The sequence below is a fragment of the Nyctibius grandis genome, chromosome 15, assembly GCF_013368605.1.
Source record: "Nyctibius grandis isolate bNycGra1 chromosome 15, bNycGra1.pri, whole genome shotgun sequence".
Taxonomy (NCBI): domain Eukaryota; kingdom Metazoa; phylum Chordata; class Aves; order Nyctibiiformes; family Nyctibiidae; genus Nyctibius; species Nyctibius grandis.
The window spans coordinates 9,457,476-9,476,733 of record NC_090672.1 but is presented as its reverse complement, the minus strand read 5'-3'; the positions used below and the strand labels follow the sequence as shown (position 1 = coordinate 9,476,733).

Sequence of the window (19,258 nt, the reverse complement as noted above, 5' to 3'; positions counted from 1 at the left end):
GATAATTCTGGGCTACTGAAAGTGTAAGCTATAAAGATTATTATCTACAATGCAGAAGCTTAAAATAATTTACCGTTTTCATAAATATTTCTCATCCCTGAACATCTTTAAGACATGAAAAATATAAGATGAGAACAGAATGTACTAGAAAATGGCATTCCTTATTATTACAGAAAAATTGAGGTAACTGGAGTACCACTGCTTGGCACCAATCTGACTCAGTTTGAGGAACAGTCCAACTGCAATATAAAGGCAGAAGAGTACATGGTTGAAATATTTCCAGTCAAAAAAGCCTTAAACATAATCTTTATGGACTGAAAACGTGAAGGCTTAGGAGCCGTACTTTTCATACAACAGAAATATTCAGAATTGTAGCAAAGTCTCACAAATTTATTGTCGTATAAAAACAGACAAATAATCAGGCTGAAGTCTTGTCAAATACAAAATGAAGTATAAAAATAGAACACAATATACAAGACTAGAAGTAGTTAAATATTGCTGAAATCAAAGTAACACAGGAATGATTGTTATTTACAAAACCTTGCCTAATCTCTGAGTCCATCTTGAGCTACAGTAATCATTTCTCTACCTTTGTAGGAGATTAACATGCAGATCTGACAGCTGTAAATAATGACATTAAACCGACGTACACAGATCTATGTACACTGAGGCACAGTGCTTTGTAAAGACCTTGTTACCCTGACATTATTGTGAAGAGTTGTTTTTAGTCATTTACATTTTAGAAGATTTGTCACATCCTCTCCCCGCCCCCTCCCACCCTGGGTTATTTCACACTTAAATACAAGTTCAGAAAGAAACAAGCTGATTTTAATACAACGGTCTCCTCAGGAAAAAGCAACTTTGCTGTTAAGTCGTGACAGTTGCTCATTACAAAAGGACTTCTTCCTATGTGATACACAAATTACAGAGAAAGACAGTATGAAGTAGTCCCCATTGATTAGTTTGTGCACTTAATATTATAAATGCACTTATTGGACAAGCACCAAACCAACCCACATTTCAGTTGTGGAGAGTAATATCATGACAATAGATATATACATTATTTTAAATACTTATATAAATTTAATATACAAATGGCTCTGAATATACAATAAAATAATGTAAAAAAAAAAAAAAAAATCAAACTATGGTGAGAACACCACCATTAGGCACAAAGTGTTTCTGGTGTTAGCGATTTTAAGGGAAGTCCAAAGACAGATTGTTTATCATTTGTCTGGGTATTTCGAGATGAATCCCTTCAAGATAATGCAAGAACCTATAAAAAGAAGAGTAAAAGTGACTGTAAGGGGACAAAATCGCTTCCAAATGTGAGGGAACACTTATTATTTAGAGAGGCAAACATTCACCTTTCTTGTCTAGAATTATATGACAAAATATTTTATTAAAATTCCTAACTACCTTGTATATTGCAATGGAGCAAGATTTAGGAAAACCAAAACTTACCTTCTTTTAGTCTTCCCTTGCTCTTTAAGCTTCTCAGACCTACAGATACTGCGAAGAGTGGGGAGGTATTCAAGTATGCTGGCTTGCTTATTACCGAGGTTTAAAGCACTTCTGGAAAATACAGTTCTGATGACTGACAGCCTCTTCTGTGCTTTTTTGTGAATGCTAAAATGGAGAATGAAGCTTTATTGTTTCTTGTTCAAGAACGTGCAGTCCCTATTTTGTTCCTTTAAGATCAAATCCACTGGTTTAAAACTCTGTTAAACATACTGATGTCCAAAGCTGCGTCCCAGTGGATCAGATGCCTGCAACTTCTGATCGTGTGCTGCTTACACAGCATCACAAAGCTCCACTCAGACAAACATGAGGGACAGTTAAATATTGCTGAAACCAAAGTAACACAGGAATGATTGTTATTTACAAAATCTTGCCTAATCTCTGAGTCCATCTTGAGCTACAGTAATCATTTCTCTACCTTTTTAGGAGATTAACATGCAGATCTGACAGCTGTAAATAATGAAATTAAACCGATTTCATTATTTGAAATCGTAGTAGTTTGTTTGGCCAATGCCCTTAGCTTAACTATGGAGTCTAATGTGGGGGTGTCTTCACAACCTGGTTACGTATGTGAGGTTTAATACATTTGTCAGACAATGTAACTGAAAGCATCTGTGGTCTTCAAAAATAAAAAGCGTCATGTCAGTATCAGATCCAATGTATAACTCATGACGTATTGGCCAAACCTGGTCCCAGGTTAGATGGTTAGATCCATTGACATTGCTCCTCTGGGTACTGACTTACAGAAATAAGAGTCTAACCTGTTTCCCTGTTCAGACACTCGAATAGGTTTTATTCACCTATTATGCCGATTTCATGTATGAGGACTTATGTTAAAAACAATCTTTCATATCCACACTTGCTAGCAGCAATGTATTCTTTGATGTTTTATAATATATTAAAGGTTATTCTTCCTTAGCATAAGTTACCACAAAATACTGCAATAACTTTGCTCCGAGTTTTGTTAGATCTTCATCAAGCAACACCTACACATTTAATACAGGCTCGGTATGACCAGGCACTGGATGAAAAATTTACATGTCTAGTACTTGTAGAATCCATTTCAGTCCATCTGTCTGTCTTGAAAAAAGCCATTCCTTTAGGTTTTTGTTATTCGTTTGGGGGTGGGGGTGGTGTTTGTCTATTCATTTTTAAAGTAAATAGAGTAGATTAAGGCTACCATTCCTGAACAACATTGTAGCCAGGCTATTCAAACAAGAAAAGTCACTTTTTGTAGAGATTGCCAAGCAGTTAATTTAAGTTTATACAAGCAAAGTGAACAACATATTCCAGTGTTTTGAGACATACTGACAACATTCATATTGGTATGAATGTGTATACATAGTATCTGAAACAGTTACACCCCGTGAAATGCTTTTCGTGACAAATAACTGCATTATATTCCAGAAATATTAGCAAAGTCTTACCTTGAATCAGCCGACTGACTGAAGGATATGTAATTTCTTGTGTTTGAAATACGCAAAGTCAGTCCCTCCAGCTGATCACTTTCAGGTGTTTTACGGGTACTCAAAGATTCCAAGTTTTGTGAAATATTAACAGAACATTTGTTAAAACTGAGTGCTTCAATAGCTGCCTTTATCTCACTACAGCTCTGGGAACTCCACCAATCAGTATTTTCCATACTGAATTCATCACAAAGACCATTTTTGATTTTGCCATTTGTCCAATTAAATCCTTCATCTTCAGAAAAGTCCAGTGGTTCCCTGGTGTTTTTGTTTACACAGCAATCCAAGAAAGACATGTTCTCCACGAATTCAGTCAGTGAATTCAGACACTGCAAAACAAGAGCAGACCTTTTCTCATTTGCTGAGGTTTTAGTTTTAATTTCTTTTTCTTCTTTATTCATCAACAATTTTGATTCCTCTTTATTCACTTCAGCACATGATGTAGGACTATCTGATGGCAAAGTTATGAATTCAGCTGAATAGTTCAGTCCAGTATCAAACAAGTCACTATCTTCCAATATATTAAGCCTTTTCTGCTTCTTTATCTTTTTAGACTTTTTTCCAGGGCCACTTTTTCCAGAGCAATAACTGTTAGTAGATCTGTTTTTCGATGAAACTATGGTAGTCCTTTCAAGTATAGAGTTAGAGGCTTCAGGCTGGTTTGAAAGAACTTGCACTGGTAAGGGAAGAAGTTGTTCAAGATTACTGTATATAAAATCCACTTCCTTCATCTGGAATTCTGTGAGAAGCTGCACCAATTTATTCCATTTCTCCATGGTTGTGATTCTGTGCTGTAAAATAATAATCGTGAAAAAAATACATTAAAATATTTTTTTTAAAATAAAAGTGTTATTATAGAAAATCTCATATGCCTGGCTTTGTGTTTATGAGGCGAGGGACTGTTTTGCTTGCAGGAGACTGCCCCAGTTCAGATTTTGCTTGGTAACAACAGAACCCCCTAATTTCTACAACAAACCTTTTCAAAGAGATTTGCTTCTACGAAGATGCTATTCATGGCAACAATTACACTCAATTACCTGGCAATTATTCAAAGTATTAGCTAGTCAACTACAATAATACCTTAAGAAATGTAAACAAATCTTCTGAAGGCAACAGGATATTCTTAAGGCCAAGCAATGTCTCTACACAGCCTGTATCACATTTTGGAAACTCCTGAAGTCGTGCATCAGCTTGAGAAAAATCAGTCTTGGAATCAGTAGTCTTTTCAGAATTAATTACATGATCTGCTTTATTTGTCTCATCTCCTCCTGCACAAAAGATAACATGCTTTACTTGAAAAGAAACAATTGCATCATGAAATTGATTTTTCCCCTCTGCCTCAACTCCTTTTATAAAGGATACCGTAACTGTTGCCTCTTGCTGCAGTTCTGAATGAATATAGCAACTGAAATTAGTCATCCTCATCCCCATTCAGCATCCTCAGTTCATTTCTTTAAGTGATACCAACCTGCCCATCCATTTGAAATGGTCTGTTCTTCCTTTCATGCCCCACTAGTCTCTCTCTGTCACTCGCTCACAGGCTGTCTCACACACCCACACTTGTTGAGGATACTCTTCCTGTATTTTTTGGGACCAAGTTCTTACCCTTGCTGCCTGCTTGCTAGCTGTCCAATTTTTCTCCTTTTTTGAGTTCTGCTTCTTCTAGGTGAATTACCTACAACTCAGCTAAATGGATAAAGAACTGCCAGCTCTGAGTTGAAGGGAAACTACTACTGGCTGCCTGCTCTGCCCAGTTTTGCTACTCAGAAGAGGAAAGGGAAATAAATTAAGTATCATAATGATGGGTAATAAACAGGTGCAATAAAAATAAAACTTTTAGTTCCTTACACATATATACAAGGCTTTGAAGTAGCCAAAAAACCCCAAAGCCTACCCAAATATTTAGGAGTCTTACAGGAAGTTACCATCCATTCATACATGTCTGAAAATGGTTTGATTCAATCAAATTCATGTTAAGATGGATAATTATTTTTTTAAATTAAATTAAATCAACCTACCAGGATGTGCCAAACATTTGTCTTTCAAGCATCCACCTCCACTTCTAACCCAAAACTGTAAGTAGAGAACACTTTGTCTGATATCACAGTTATTTGTGGTTAACAGAGTGGCTAGGTCTTTCACGTCTGTTCGTAGATTCTCAGCCAGGCACAGCACTTGGAGATAGCTGGCAGCATTCATCTAAACACAAGTTGGAAAAAGACCACTGAAAACAACTCCCACCAATCAGCCTGCAGTAAGTCACATAGAAACAAATGATTCTATTTATGCTTGTAATACATTTTTCCTTTTAATACAGAAAATTAGTTTATTACATTAGATCACAGTTACATTAAAACCTTTACAGAAAAGCACAATACTCTACCAAATCTAAACAGTCCATGTCGGAGAACTATGTTCAATTTAGAAATACAACTCATTAAAAACAAACAAAACACACATATTCTGCTTATGTTCCTGAAACCACGTACACCTTGTTTCTCATCACCAGTGAACAGGTTTTAGTGAACTATATTCACTTTAAAGGTTTTTTCTTTCTTTCTTTTAACTCTGCAATTGTTTGGTAGCCCAAAAGATTTTCAATTTCACATTAAAAAAATTCCCCCACTCAAATGTTAGTTCCTTCTGATTCTCATTTATTTAGGTTTTTCATATAATACATAGCTGCAAATAAAACTATTTGCTATACAGAATACTGGTGTTTACATTAAAGGAATAATCCATAATATTTCTAGAATAGTTCCTATACTTTTTAATGAATGAACCAATACTGGTATAGTTAGCCTTCAGATCAAAACTATTAGATATATCATCTATGAAATATTCACTACATCCTAAAAACCAAATTAAGTTATGAAGTGATGTTCTTATTGTAATTCTATGAAATGTTAAATGGTTAAGAAAATAAATATTCCACAGTAGTAAAAAAATTCTACATGTAAATATAAATACATCCTACACACCCTTGCATAAAACCCGAAAAAAGAGTCTTCTGAGGAAACAGATATATTACATCACATAAATATAAACCTACACCAACATTTACATTTCAAACTTAAATTAGCTGACAATTACTTGCTTAGGATGTATCGGCATTTCCAAACACAGACTTACCAAGGAAGGGGTTCTAAAGTTGATCTCTTCAAAATAGCCATCAAACATTAAGCTGAATGTTGGATCTGTATAAAGAGATATCAGTGAACTGTCACGACATTGTGTTCAAAACAAATTATTTTCTTTACCCATTAGAGGAGCCATCATCTTTACTCAAATACTAAAATACTCGCTTTGTAGTATCCACTCATTTAATTTTACACTTAGGAGCTGTATTCAACCATCACTATTTAAACCATCTTACTAAAAGAGGCTCTTCTGTCTGTAAAGCCTAATTACTGTAACAAACACTACTCACCATTGGTAGTAAGAATTACAGGTCTCTTTGCAGTTGCCATGAATGTCTTTATTGCACTTAGAAATCCTGCATCCTCATCAAATATTATATCTACCTATGGAAAAAAAAAAAATGAAGTGCAAAATATCAATAGCTTTAACAATAGCTACAAGCTGTGAATGCAATCATAAGGTTAACGGCTGAGAAGGACTTAACGTTAATTCAGATTTCTTGAACAAGCATGGGCACGGCAGCGTACATGCTTCAGGTAAAGTTCACTTGCTAGCACACAACGCTTTGATCACAGTCTTCTGTGCTGAAGCTTACAGAATCACGGACGGGTTGGGGTTGGAAGGGACCTCTGGATGTCAGCATGTCCAACCGCCTGCTCAAGCTGGGTCACCTAGAGCAGGTTGCCCAGGACCATGTCCAGGCTTTTGAAGTTTGTTTTTTTTCTTTTTAACAGAATTGCACCAGGGATCTGTAGGACCAACCCACATTTGGCAACATTGCTGTACCTCCTTTATTTACTTAAAATTACATTCTTGGCTGCAATTTTGTATTCTTAGTTTAAGACTCAAAGACAGTTTTAGGCAAGAGATTAAAGAAAAGAAGAATTTAATGTGGGCTTAGGTATTGTAATTACTGGGGTGTTAATGGTGACTTTTAAAGTCTCTCAGTGCATGTAAATAGTGTAAAATTATAAACCAACACTTTTGACATAACCAAAGTAATTAAATTAGCAGAACCCTGCAAACTGTTCCAACAGTAAACAACTGTTGATAGATGATAGTTTCTTTATCTTTTAAAATAATTTTGTAAAACAATGATCCACAGTTAAAAAAGTACTCATGAGGATTAAATCATTAAACATTGAATTAATCTTTAAGAATTTGATAATCCTCACTCTCGAGCCTACCTAAAAGTCTCAATGAGGAAGACAAATACAAAAAGTTAAACTCTTTAAACATAATGAAAATATGTATTGGTCACATCAATATTTCACATGAATTTTACCTCTTCAAAAAGAATGAGAGATGTTGCACTTTTTCTGTTGTGTTCTCCTCCTTCTACTTCTTTGTTTATAGACTTAATTTGAGCATCTTTTGTTTCTTCACGTGAATTCTGAGTATTTCCTGCAGATGGGTGAGGAATTGAGCAGGAAGTAAAGGAGGACTGAAACTATTTAATATGCATTCTAGACACTGGTTTCAAAAACACCCTGTGTATAAACTGGTTAAGAAAATCTACACTGATGCAAAAAGTTAGAAATCTGACCCACATCCTTTTCTGATGTCTTGTTTAAAAGTAATTGCAACAAATTTGCTGAGAATTCAACAGTGTTCAGTGAAGGGCTGACTATTTGTAAAATTAATTCTGCACCTAACATGTTTGTGACCTGTGATGTCTCCAGGGCATGGAGTAGATGTAAGTCCTTCAAGACAATGTAATATGATTGTCTGAAAAGACAAGGACTAGACTCAATTGCCCCAATTCAACCCAGCACTTTGCTTATGCATTTCTCTGTACTGTCTATGCAAAAATACTGGCTGTCTAAATATATTATTTCCTTTCTAAAAACCTGTCTTTAAGACTTCCTGATCCCATGAAACATTTGGAAATATACCTTCCAATATTAAAAGACTCAAAGATTTCAGTGTGCCTTTCTATGCATTAAAATCCACAGTCTGTAATCAAACATTTATTCGCTTTACAGGACCTCTTAATTCTGTGGCAGTAATTTTGAGATATATACACACACAACACCTAGCACGATGACCATTCCACACCGATCTGAAACAGGCACTGAGGTAATATAAAGTTGTGTTTTTCTAGAGACAGTTTTAAATTTATCTTCTCTTACCTAAATGCTCTGAAAGAAACCCAAACAAACCCAAACAACTAAGGAAAGCCTACTGAACTTCAGATTGTCTGCACCCTAGTGAACTCTCCTGTAATACAGAGTAATGACTACGTCCGATGTAAAGTGTACCCAAGATGTAATACATAATTCTTGTTGGCAGTTAGAGTGTAAGTGAGCTCTACTTTTTTCTCCACACAGCTCCACATGTACAGTAGTACAGTGTAGCATTTCCATCCCCAAAGGTAACTAATTATTAAATAGTGATACCTACCTTTATTCTTCTCTTGAGATGTTACTGCTCCATCATTACCTTTATGTTTGGAAGAAATTTTGAAATAGTTTGCAAGTGTTTTAGGGGGTAAGCTTCGTTTTAATCCTGCTCCTTTTGGTGACAGTGGAGGTTTTCTTGGTGAAATAACTTTCTTTGGAGAATACATTTTTTCTGCAAGATATGTTTTACATTTCCAGCTGAAATTTAATCTCAAACTGACATTTCTCAGGGAAATTCAGAGCAAACCCCAGTTTTGTATCTAGTACAGGACAGGTTTACTGTGCTGATTTCTCCTTATTTTACTTTTCTCCTGTTAGAGAGAATGCTTTCTGTTCAACTTTCTATTCAAGTGCCATAGCACTTACTCCACCACTACAGAAATAACTTAAGATAATCAAGAGTCAGTAATTTTGATAAAGTCATTATTTAATTTGGTATGTAGTTGTGTTAACCAACTAAGCATTTATTATTATGGCCAGATAAACTGAAATTTGCTATTTGTTTTTGAACAACTGATGTCTAAAAATTGTTTTGGGAACTCAGTTCCTAAAAAAACCAAAACAACCACCAACCAACTCAAAAACCCCCAACCAAACAAAAAAAAACCCAGTTACAACCATGAAACTTACTTGGTGACTTGGCACTGCTACAACTGTTAAAAAAGCAAGGCTTATGTGCATTAATGCCTTTTTTGTCCACTTGATGAGACTGAGTAGCTTCTTTTAGTTGAGACAGTATCTGTCTGCCACTACGCTGGCAAGAGGCATTGACTTCAAATATCTGCAATGGTATTTAATTTACATAAAAAATGTTTAGATATCTTGTGTTATGAATGCTTTCGTATCACTAGTTACAAATAAGAAAAATGGCACTGAGGAAGGGACTCCACAAACCTTAAAACCAAGCTCCTGAGCACAAGCATATACTGCAGCAGTTTTCCCCACTCCTGGTGGGCCAGTTATCAGAACTGTATTGCAAAGGCTAGTCTCTTCCTCAATATCAGATTTATTGAAGTCAAGGCTGTCCAAAGAATCTGTAGATTTAAAAGAAAAGAAAGGATTATTCAAGCCATTATCAATTCATGTCACTTTTATGCCAACTTTTAACAAAGAGAAGCTATATATATATTAATTCTGTCAGCACCTTGATGCTCTTTGTCCTCCTTTTCCCCTTTCTGATTTCTTTTTTCTTCCCAATCAGCTCTTTTTTTCCATTCTTTTAACCAACTACAAAAGGAAGGAACAGAACAAAAAAAAAAAAATTACTGCTGAATAAAGTGAACCAAAATTCAGATGGAACAGAACATAAGACTAGGGGACATCAGCCACTTCTTATCCCTCTCAGGAACTTATCAAGTCCTTTCAGATTAAAACATAAGTTGTTCAGCGTTTGTTTGATTCTTTTGTAAAAAAGGATTCCTTCTTCATTCTCCGTTCTATTAGTTGATTGGTATAAAACCAAGTCACTTAGCGAGCTACTTAAACTGTGGAAAATGCTCTATCATTCATAGTTCAGTGGTGTTTGTCAGAAGGATCTTTAAATTCTGCATAAGAGCCATAACAATAACTTACACCCACACAGAAAGTTTAACTGAAAACACAATATATTAGATGGACTTGAGCACTAAATTACTGTCAAAAGCAGAGGCAGTGCATCAAGATGGGGATCAGGCATGCTTGTAGGGAAGTATAGACAAGTACTGGTAAATTGCTTTCATTCATAGTGCGTAAGCTTAAACAACCTGACAAAAAGTAATTTTTACTAAAATTGTAAGGGCATTAGTTACTGAACTATTTCATTCTGTCCCACAGCGTAGTGTAGCATTTCATGTGTGTTTTTGGTTTGTATCATACCATTCAAGCTACCGTAGTATTACTGTAAAAGAAACTATGACCAAAAGATCATTCACACTGACAATTTGTTTCTGCAACTTTTTGGAAGTAAACCAAACCAAAGGCCACAAACATACACCCTGTAAGGGTTATTCAAGCACAGTGTAAAATAATTGACTTCACTTCTTTGAGCATAATCAAGTAATAGGATGTTTTGAGTTATTTTAAGAACGGATCCATGCTCCCACTTCTGACCTGTGTAGCCTTTCAATTTCTTTCTTGTTCCCTACAAGTTCACTGGAATCTTGAGGCTGATATTTTTCTGTCCAGAGCATGTCCTCCTTTTCAATACCTACAGAAAAAATATTACCCATTTTTAAATATTCTTCATGCAAAAGAGTTGATCAAGTCTAGTAGAATATAAAGACTAGATACAATTTTTGCATCACAGTGGAAAGGTGACATACATTATATATACATTTCCTCAATGCAGAGAGAATTAAAATCAGACAGGAAATGCAGTTACCTGAAAATGCATTTGGCTCTGATGAATATTCAGTGTCTTCTGTCTTAACATCTGGTTTCTGGGTCTTGTTTTTTCCCAAATGTGTTGCTTGTCCTGTCTCTGCTTTTTCTTCTCCAGATGCGGGAGCAATACGGTTCCTGGAAACTCTGGATTTTATTTCAGTCTCTGTACCTTCAGTTTGTTTTCTTCTTTTTGATTTGTGGTCTTCTGTTTCTTTCCTTTTCCTCTTAGTTTCCTTCCAATTGTCAGAATGTTTCTGATTTACCTCAGAATTTGCACTGCCATCTCTGCTTTCTAAGGAAAAAAAAAATTACATCCTTTTAAAATTTCAAGCTATGTCCATTACGACCGTACGTTTGCTTAAGTCATATTTGAAGAACGTGGTCAAAATGACCTAAAACATGAGGACCAATTTATTTCCAACAACAGCATTCCTTCACTGAAACATTTCTGGAAATGCCAAGTTACCTTTTTATGCTAGAGAGAGTGTGAGTGTATGTTTATTTTTCCCTACGTAATTACTAACCTTGTACACTATTTTCAAAAACCAACCGTTCCGTTTGCTTTTTCAGAAACTTGTAGAAGTGTTTTCTCACAGGAAATTGAGAATTAGAAGACATGATCTCATCTAGTAAATCTTTTCTGAATGCATCAGGAAAAACTGGTCGGTGGCCAGAAAGCTGTAACACACACACACACACAAAAATAATAAAATTATTATTCTGTGTAATGTTTTTGAGTAACAATGAGAGTTTTGCATAATTTAAATTGGTAGCTGTCTTGTTAAACCCAGAGATTAACAGAAAGCCTTGAGAATTGTCTAATGTTACAATGCAGAAAGGGTAAATCACACGTAAGGGAAAAAAAAACAAAACCAAAACCAAATCCAGGACTGACACAGTTTTAAACTACAGGATTTTTTAAAAACAACATAAGGCCTAACAAGTAACAAAACAATTTCAATTTTCTTTTCATTTTTCTTGTAACACAAGCCCACATTTTAAAGTACTAACCACAGGTGCAGAACAGTTTCCAGTTAGTTTTGAATTCACAGTGGAAAATTCACCAAGTGAGAGAGTGCTTTTTGTGATGTTAGTGACTTCAGTATTCAGTTTTCTCAGCTTAGTTAATAGAGGACATGATGGTGATTTCAATTTCCACATTGGATAACCTACAGAAGAACCCCCACCAAAAACAAAACAAAAGGACACTTTTGTTAACAAAACAGAGATACAGTCACAAAGCCATCCCACAGTAAATACGAGTAAATGCTCTTTTAACTACAGCTTTATCATGTCAAAGCCAAGCTTATTTAACTTACACTGCATCAACTTTTTATCTTCATTAATTCCACCTCCCACAAGCAGAACAAATTTGCGCATTTTTGCACACAACATTTCTCCAGCAAGTTGCTCCTGGGCTCTGCTTGCTCTGAATAACAAGCTATGCCCTCACTGGGTCTCTGTGGGACAGATGCTCACCAAGGATTTTGCTTGTTTATTGGTTGGTTTGCAATATAAACTCTGTGAAGTGCTATTCTACTTTCTGCTTTTGTGTCATGCCCTCTCTGAAGAACACTGTAGCACACTCCCTCACTTAGTGGAAAGAAATGGGCTTTTCTTTTCTCTTTTGAGAAATAATTTTGCCTTTGTCAGAAGGAAATGGTTTCTGCCCCAATCAGTCCAACATGATCTTTATTCTCCAAATCGGAACTTTAAAGACTAACTTTTTTGAGTAAATATTAAGAATTTTGCATCCTCACCCATAAATGTACACATTACTTTAGTATCAATTTGTAAATTGTGTTTTCAAACACATCTGGCTAGAAGCTTCTAAGTTTTGTTTTCTTACTGCAACACAAAACAAGAGGGAACTACCAATTACTCCAGTCATAATAGTAAGTTCTGCTGTTCAAGTTTCTTTTCTGCACAGATTTACTAGAAATTATTATATACATTTACACAATGGCTGAACAAAAGCTTACAGTCATCCTTCTGCTGTACATGGACAACAGTCTTAAAACATGAACTGGCAAGAGAGTATGCTTCCATTGCTGCTGCTTTCTTTGCAATCTGTCTTTTCAGTGACTCTGGCAATCCACTCATCAAGAATTCACGTTTTGCTCTGAACTGATCATCATCTTGAGAATTTTCAGATGCATCTTGGCTTTAATGAAAATAGAAATGAAAAAAAATCATTAGAACTACCAGCTATGTAAGGCTTACAATGGAATTTAATCACATTCAGTTCTATACACAAGTTAGAAATAGTCTGGGAGAACTGCTAAAATTTATTTAAATGTCGTAAGTTTACATTTAATTTTAAATTTTGTGTTAGAGATTTTAATTTTTTTTAAAAATCCTCTTTGTTTTTGTATTTTTACATGCAATTTAGGATTTCTTTTTCATCAGTCATCAACTACATTTTCAATAATCTAAAACAGCTCAAGAATAGCTGAGGAAACGACTCTCCAAAAAAACACCAAAATTTTGCAAGCAGATTAACACATTGATCAGTATAAAAACCATGAACATTTCTATCACATTTCAGTAAGTGTATTTAAATTTGTAAAATGAGAGAATGTTAAAGTAACCTTGAAATATATTTTGATTCTTAAGCAACTGCAATCTTGGAAACTTACCTGCTTTCATCAAAGATCACAATTGGTTCCCCTGCAGAGTTTTGAGCACTTCTGCCTAGGAAGGAAGATGGATATCCCACTTAGCACTGATACAGGATTTTAACCTTGCTTCCCTGTTCACTATATATATATTCCATTTAATAACACTAGGCTATCTCCTTTTCTTAAGGGAAATCTGAGTTTTTTTAAACAAAATTCATTATAGTTTTATTTTCTATAACATTAAAAAAAAACCCTTTAAATTAGAAGACAACAAAACATGGTATCCTATTGGCAGTTTTTCAAACAAACATAGTTTTCCCCAAATGAAGAAAAATCAAAGCAGCACATGTAAATAACCTTCACACTATTAACTCATGTCATAAAAATAAAAGGTATATATTGGAATATTGTATTAAAAAAAAATCAGAAGGAGAAATGAATGTACTGCAAAGGCAGCTTTATAAAATAAACCGATAATAGTCAATAACTGTAATAAAAATTAAACACATTCAGTAAAACCCAATTACCATTTGAGTTCTTCACAACCTTCAAGTTTCTAGGCTTTTTCCCCAAAACATCATTTAAGTTCCGAAGTTTCTTTTGCTTCACATTCTGCACTGTAGTAGTGGCATTGCTCAGGCTTGAATCTAAAATTACTACTGATTCCTAGAAGGAAAGCAAATAAAATAAGAAAGGAAACTCAACTTTTCCTCCTTTATTAACAATACAATTTAGTGATTGATACTGAGAAAACTGAAGAAACTGCTACAGAGCTTAGAAGTTAGCAAATATAATTTGAAGATTACACAATACTTTTATTACTGTTTACACAGAAAAAGTATATAGAATAAGATCTCCAATATATAAATGAAGGCCAGAATTACTCACATCTAAATTTAAATGTCTAAAACGTACACATTTGAAACAGACACCTTGCTGTCCCCTAGGAAAGAGAAACAGTCACTTCTAAAGCGTGACCATCTACTTGCTACATGTGATAGATCTGCATTAGGATGAGCTTTCCAGTCTATGCCTGGCAGTTACTTTACTCTTTGACATTTACCATACCATTGCATAGAGAGCTACCTTATTGGATTCTTTAAAAGAAATGTTTGCAAGATAAGAAATATTTTTGTTGCTTAAATGAATCACAAAAACATAAAAATATTTTCCCCCCTACAAAGTATACAGGCTTACTTCATTTTCTTGTAATTTTTTCTTTTCAGCCAGCGCTCGCTGTCGCGATGAGCGCCTCACAGGAGCTGGTAAGTCTTCATTAACCTTTGATCGATTCTGCCGTATAGCCTTTGCTTTTTCAATCAGCTGTTTCGCTTTGGATATATTTTTAGAAGCAGAGCTTATCTGTTAACAAAGTACAAAAGAACCAAAATACCTAGCAATTAATAGCAATACATTTGGTAAGTATCTGACATATTAATATAATTTTTCACATTCATATAAGCATATGGTTGTTATAAAATTTTATTTGTATCAAAAAGAAAATGAAAGGATGGAAAGGAGGAGCAAACCAAGACAATATAAATACTTTTCAAAAGGGAGTGAGAGCCCTACAAGGGGATCCTCCAATTTGTCCACAGAACAAATGAAATATGGGCAGTGTTCTTGAGCATAAGCTGTTCTGCTGTGCCCAAACACTGTGTCTCATCCTGAGAGGCTGCAGAACATGAGCATACTATTTTATTGGATTTTTCTGTTATATTATGAAAAGTAGATTTACACTAATAAAACATATTTTAAAATCTAAGGTACAATAACTGTACAATAAACTCTCTCAAATTCCATCAGAAATCACAGTAATATTCTCTTTCTATAGGGCATCTGAGAACTGTCATATTGTATTACATTAGACTATTATACAATACTGAATATTAACACAATTATATGCATATAGTAAATGACAAAACACTGAAACACAAACTGTTTCATAAATTACCTTTATATTTTTGGAGTTAAACTCTTCATTTTTCATTGCTTCAGCTTTATTTGATTTCGTAGTCGCATTGATACGTGTAAACCTCATTCTAATTAGGGAACAAAGTATTATGAAATTACTACTTTTTAATAAAGGGGAATGTTACTCTCAATCTCATTTTCAAAAGCGTTCGAAAATACAGTGCTGCAAACAGAAGCAACTCCCCAGTTGGTGGTTGGTTGTTTTTTTTAATGCCTTTAGTGCAAGTACATTTAGAGTCCACTTTGATTCTGTATTACCATCCACCATGATCAGTATTCATGCAGCTTTGGTATGCATTCCAATCAATTTATAATTACGTCTTACTCTTAAAATACTTGCAGGAAAACAAAGTGCAAAAAGGTAGAGTATACTCTAAAATGTTTACCTTATGGGGCTGCTGCCATCAAAGGGCACAGTAATCACCTCGGCTTTATAGACGTTACTTTTCTTCAAGGATCGCTTGCTTGCTTTTGGTGTAGAGGTCTGAAAAGGACACCCACTTAATTCATCTTCAGAAAAGGTATTTCTAATCCTGTTTTTTTTAGGTGTAATATTTTTGGATGTTTTGATTTTCTTCTGCCTTAAACTCCTCCTTAACTCATTCACTTTTGGACTTGATGAAATTCTTTCATCTAAGGTGTTTTCCTTAGTAAGAACATTAGCTCCTGAATCCTCATGTTCATTATAATTGCTAGTATTCGAGACATTAATTTCCTTAGTTTCTGAAGCTTTCCTTCTTCTGTTTCCTTTTTTCTGGAACTTTTTAGGTCTTTTGGTTTTAGTTCTATTGTTTTCAGGATTAGAACGTGTATATTTGTCCACATAATCTTCTGGTACTCCACTTTCTAATCCTTTATTTGAAGCAACGTCATCTTCAGGTCCTTCTTTTTCTTTTGAAGACTTTCCAATTGCTTGCTTTTGTTTTCCAGGTGCCTTTTTAGCTCCACTTTTTATTACATCTGATGTTGGTTGTCTAAACGCCTTCATAAACTGATGCCTTTCTTCCAGAGTACATTTTGGCTTCAAAGAATCTGACCCTGCAGTCTCTAGTACAGCTAACTCCAATTCTTCTTCCTCAATAACTACATTAGATTTTCTTTTCTGAGTAACCTGTTCAGCTTGTTCACTGTCCAAGAGGGGCGGGCTACTTTCTTTTTCCCCTACACATCCTTTCTGCTTCAAAAAAATGGAAGCTATTTTCCTAGAGCCTTTTTGCTCCTTATGTAACGCAGCCAATTTTGGAGGAATGGAATGAACTTGTGCAAGGACAGTTACTGTTCTAAGTGGTAGCTGTTGAGATTCCTCACACTTTTCTGGGTCACTAATACTATCACTTCTGTCTGTTTCATTTGCTGTAGCAGAATTGTCCATTGTTGGCTTTGCGTCTTCTTCAACGTGATCTACATTATTTTCCCCCTGACTCTTCAGGAAGTCCTCAAACGACACCGTTATTATACTATTATTTACCTGTGATGTCTCACCATCCCTATGAACTCCAAGACTGGAGTCACTAACAGTAGCGTCACACTCTGCTGTTGGAGGAGAGACCATCTTTTTCTTACCTTCAGTTTCCTTTTTCCACTTTTCATTCAGCTGGTTTTCAGATGAAAAACTTTCAGACAAATCCATATTTACTTTGTGCTTCCTTTTCCTTGATTTTCTTATCCTATTTTTTGTTCCATTTATTTCAGAACCAACTTTCTTCGCCTTTTTTCTGGAGATGACAGCATTTGACAAGTTCTCTCTTTGCACGTTATCTTCTGCTAATTCTCTTGCACACTTTTGGTCGACTAAAGTACAAGTAGCAATAAAATCATTACTGTCTTGTTTAAGTCCTGTTGTTTTTCTGCTGTCATCACTACTAATTTCTATTTCACGTTCATTCTCAGGTTCTTTCATCTCTCTTAGCTTGTTACTTAAATTAACTCTCTTCCCTTTCCTTTTCCGCTTTAAAGATGGTTTAGAAGGTATCCCACAATCTTTATCATCAGCATCCAACAGTATTTTATTTTCTCCAGCTACAACTGGTAATGTAGCTTTCTCAGTTACAGATGTCTTTTTAAAATAATCCAATATATTGTTGGGTTTTGGTGGTGACAACACTTTTTCCACTGGTTTTGCTAATGGTGAAAAATACCTTGTGATTGTTTTTACAGAAGTATCTTCCTCTCGCCGTTTCTTGCATGGCTATAAAAAAGTTCAACACTAATCTCAGTTTTGAAATACTTAAGATGAATTAGTATGGTACTGCAGTACATATTAGTGACACTAGTACTTTTTCAGAGGATAAAAACCTAATGTCAATGCGCTAAGACTGTGCAGATCAACTTTAAATGCACATTTTTAAAAGCCATTAAAGCTTGAAATAAAGATTCTGCCATTTCAAAAAAATAAAAATCCCATGTAGATTTGAGACCGCCAAAACTGTGGTGGTGACCACAAGGTCTTCAGAACAGCGCTGCAGAGATTTCACAATATTAGAGTTCAGAAAGTCTACTTCAGTTCAGATGATCTATCTGTTACCTTGACACGCTCGCCAGAGCATTTGTAAAGCACTTAGCAGAGAATTCCAGCATCCCTTAAAGAGGGATGATCCTACCGTAAATATCTAACATATCTTAGTAAGTATACCATTTAAAATACTTAAAGAAGATGAATACAAGAGACTTCATATCTCATCATTCAAACCATAAAAGAGGATTTATTTGTACGACTCCAAGAAAGATCACAGAATTGTAGAATGGTTTGGGTTGGAAGGGACCTTAAAGGTCATCTAGTTCCAACCCCCTGCCACGGGCACGGACACCTCCCACTAGACCAGGTTGCTCCAAAGATGGCTCACAAAGACTTTTACAACTCTGCTGGTTTATTAAAAACTGAACTCTGCTGAAATCACATCACCTGAAGCTGAAAACCCTTCGTCCCAAAGCTCTGGGGACTCCGCTGAGGTGCCCCAAGGAGGCGTTTCATGACAGCTCGGCCCGTGGGCAGCGCAGCGGTGTGGAGCGCCGGCCGGCAGGCTGCGGGCGAGGGCGCGGCGCCGGGCTCCGGGCTGTGCAGCCCCCGCAGCGCCCAGCCGCCCTTTCACCCCTCCCCGCATCACGCCCGACGCGCTGGGTCGAGCGCGAACGACAAAGAGGCGCCCTCCGCGTCCCCCGCCCAGGTCGCCCCCTCAAGCCCGCCGCCCGCCGCCTCTCCGCCTCCGCGTCCCCACCTGAGCGTCGCCGTCTTTCCCGGGGAGGGAGGCGGCCGCCGCGGCCACGGCGACCCTGCCCACCATGCCCCGGGCGCTGGCGGGGAGCGGAGCGCTCAGGCGCGGGGGGAGGCGCGCGCTATGGCCATGGAGCGGCCCCGCCGCGGCCCGCCCGCCCGCGCGCCCGATGGCCGCCGCCGCCGCTTGACAGGAGCGCGAGCCAGGCGGGCAGAAAAGCGCGCGCGGGACGAGATTCGGACCTCCGCGCGGAAGGGGGCGGTGCCACGGCGCCCCACGTGACCCACCCGCGCTGCCAACGGCCGTCCGCTCTCCACGCTCACGTGACGCGGGTCCGCAGCCGGGCACCCCGCCCCTTCCCCGCGAGCCCGGTCACGTGCCAACGGAGCTACGCCCCCCTCCCCTTGGCCGCTGTCAGTCGGGTTTTCGCGCCGTGGTGCGGCGAGGGGTGGGGCGTGTGACGTCACGCGGGCGGGGCACGGGACGCGGGAAGGGCCAACCTTCGCGGGAGCGGCTCGGGGCTCTCTGGCAGCGCGTGCCCTGCCCACCGCCGCCGACGT

The 19,258-nt window shown here is 37.0% G+C and overlaps 1 protein-coding gene across 1 annotated transcript; it reads right to left on the bottom strand.

The window, feature by feature from the left end:
• Nucleotides 1-849: 849 nt before the first annotated feature.
• ATAD5 (ATPase family AAA domain containing 5) lies at nucleotides 850-18,767 on the bottom strand. Its single transcript, XM_068413351.1, is given in 23 exon segments — nucleotides 850-1,276; nucleotides 1,465-1,629; nucleotides 2,949-3,778; nucleotides 4,068-4,255; nucleotides 5,006-5,186; nucleotides 6,120-6,184; nucleotides 6,418-6,511; nucleotides 7,414-7,532; nucleotides 8,532-8,702; nucleotides 9,161-9,311; nucleotides 9,425-9,564; nucleotides 9,675-9,757; nucleotides 10,619-10,715; nucleotides 10,890-11,183; nucleotides 11,416-11,569; nucleotides 11,903-12,060; nucleotides 12,874-13,055; nucleotides 13,531-13,616; nucleotides 14,032-14,178; nucleotides 14,710-14,874; nucleotides 15,467-15,554; nucleotides 15,873-17,674; nucleotides 18,702-18,767. Coding segments are annotated over 23 exon segments (5,505 nt in total). The 3' UTR covers nucleotides 850-1,197.
• Nucleotides 18,768-19,258: the final 491 nt, after the last annotated feature.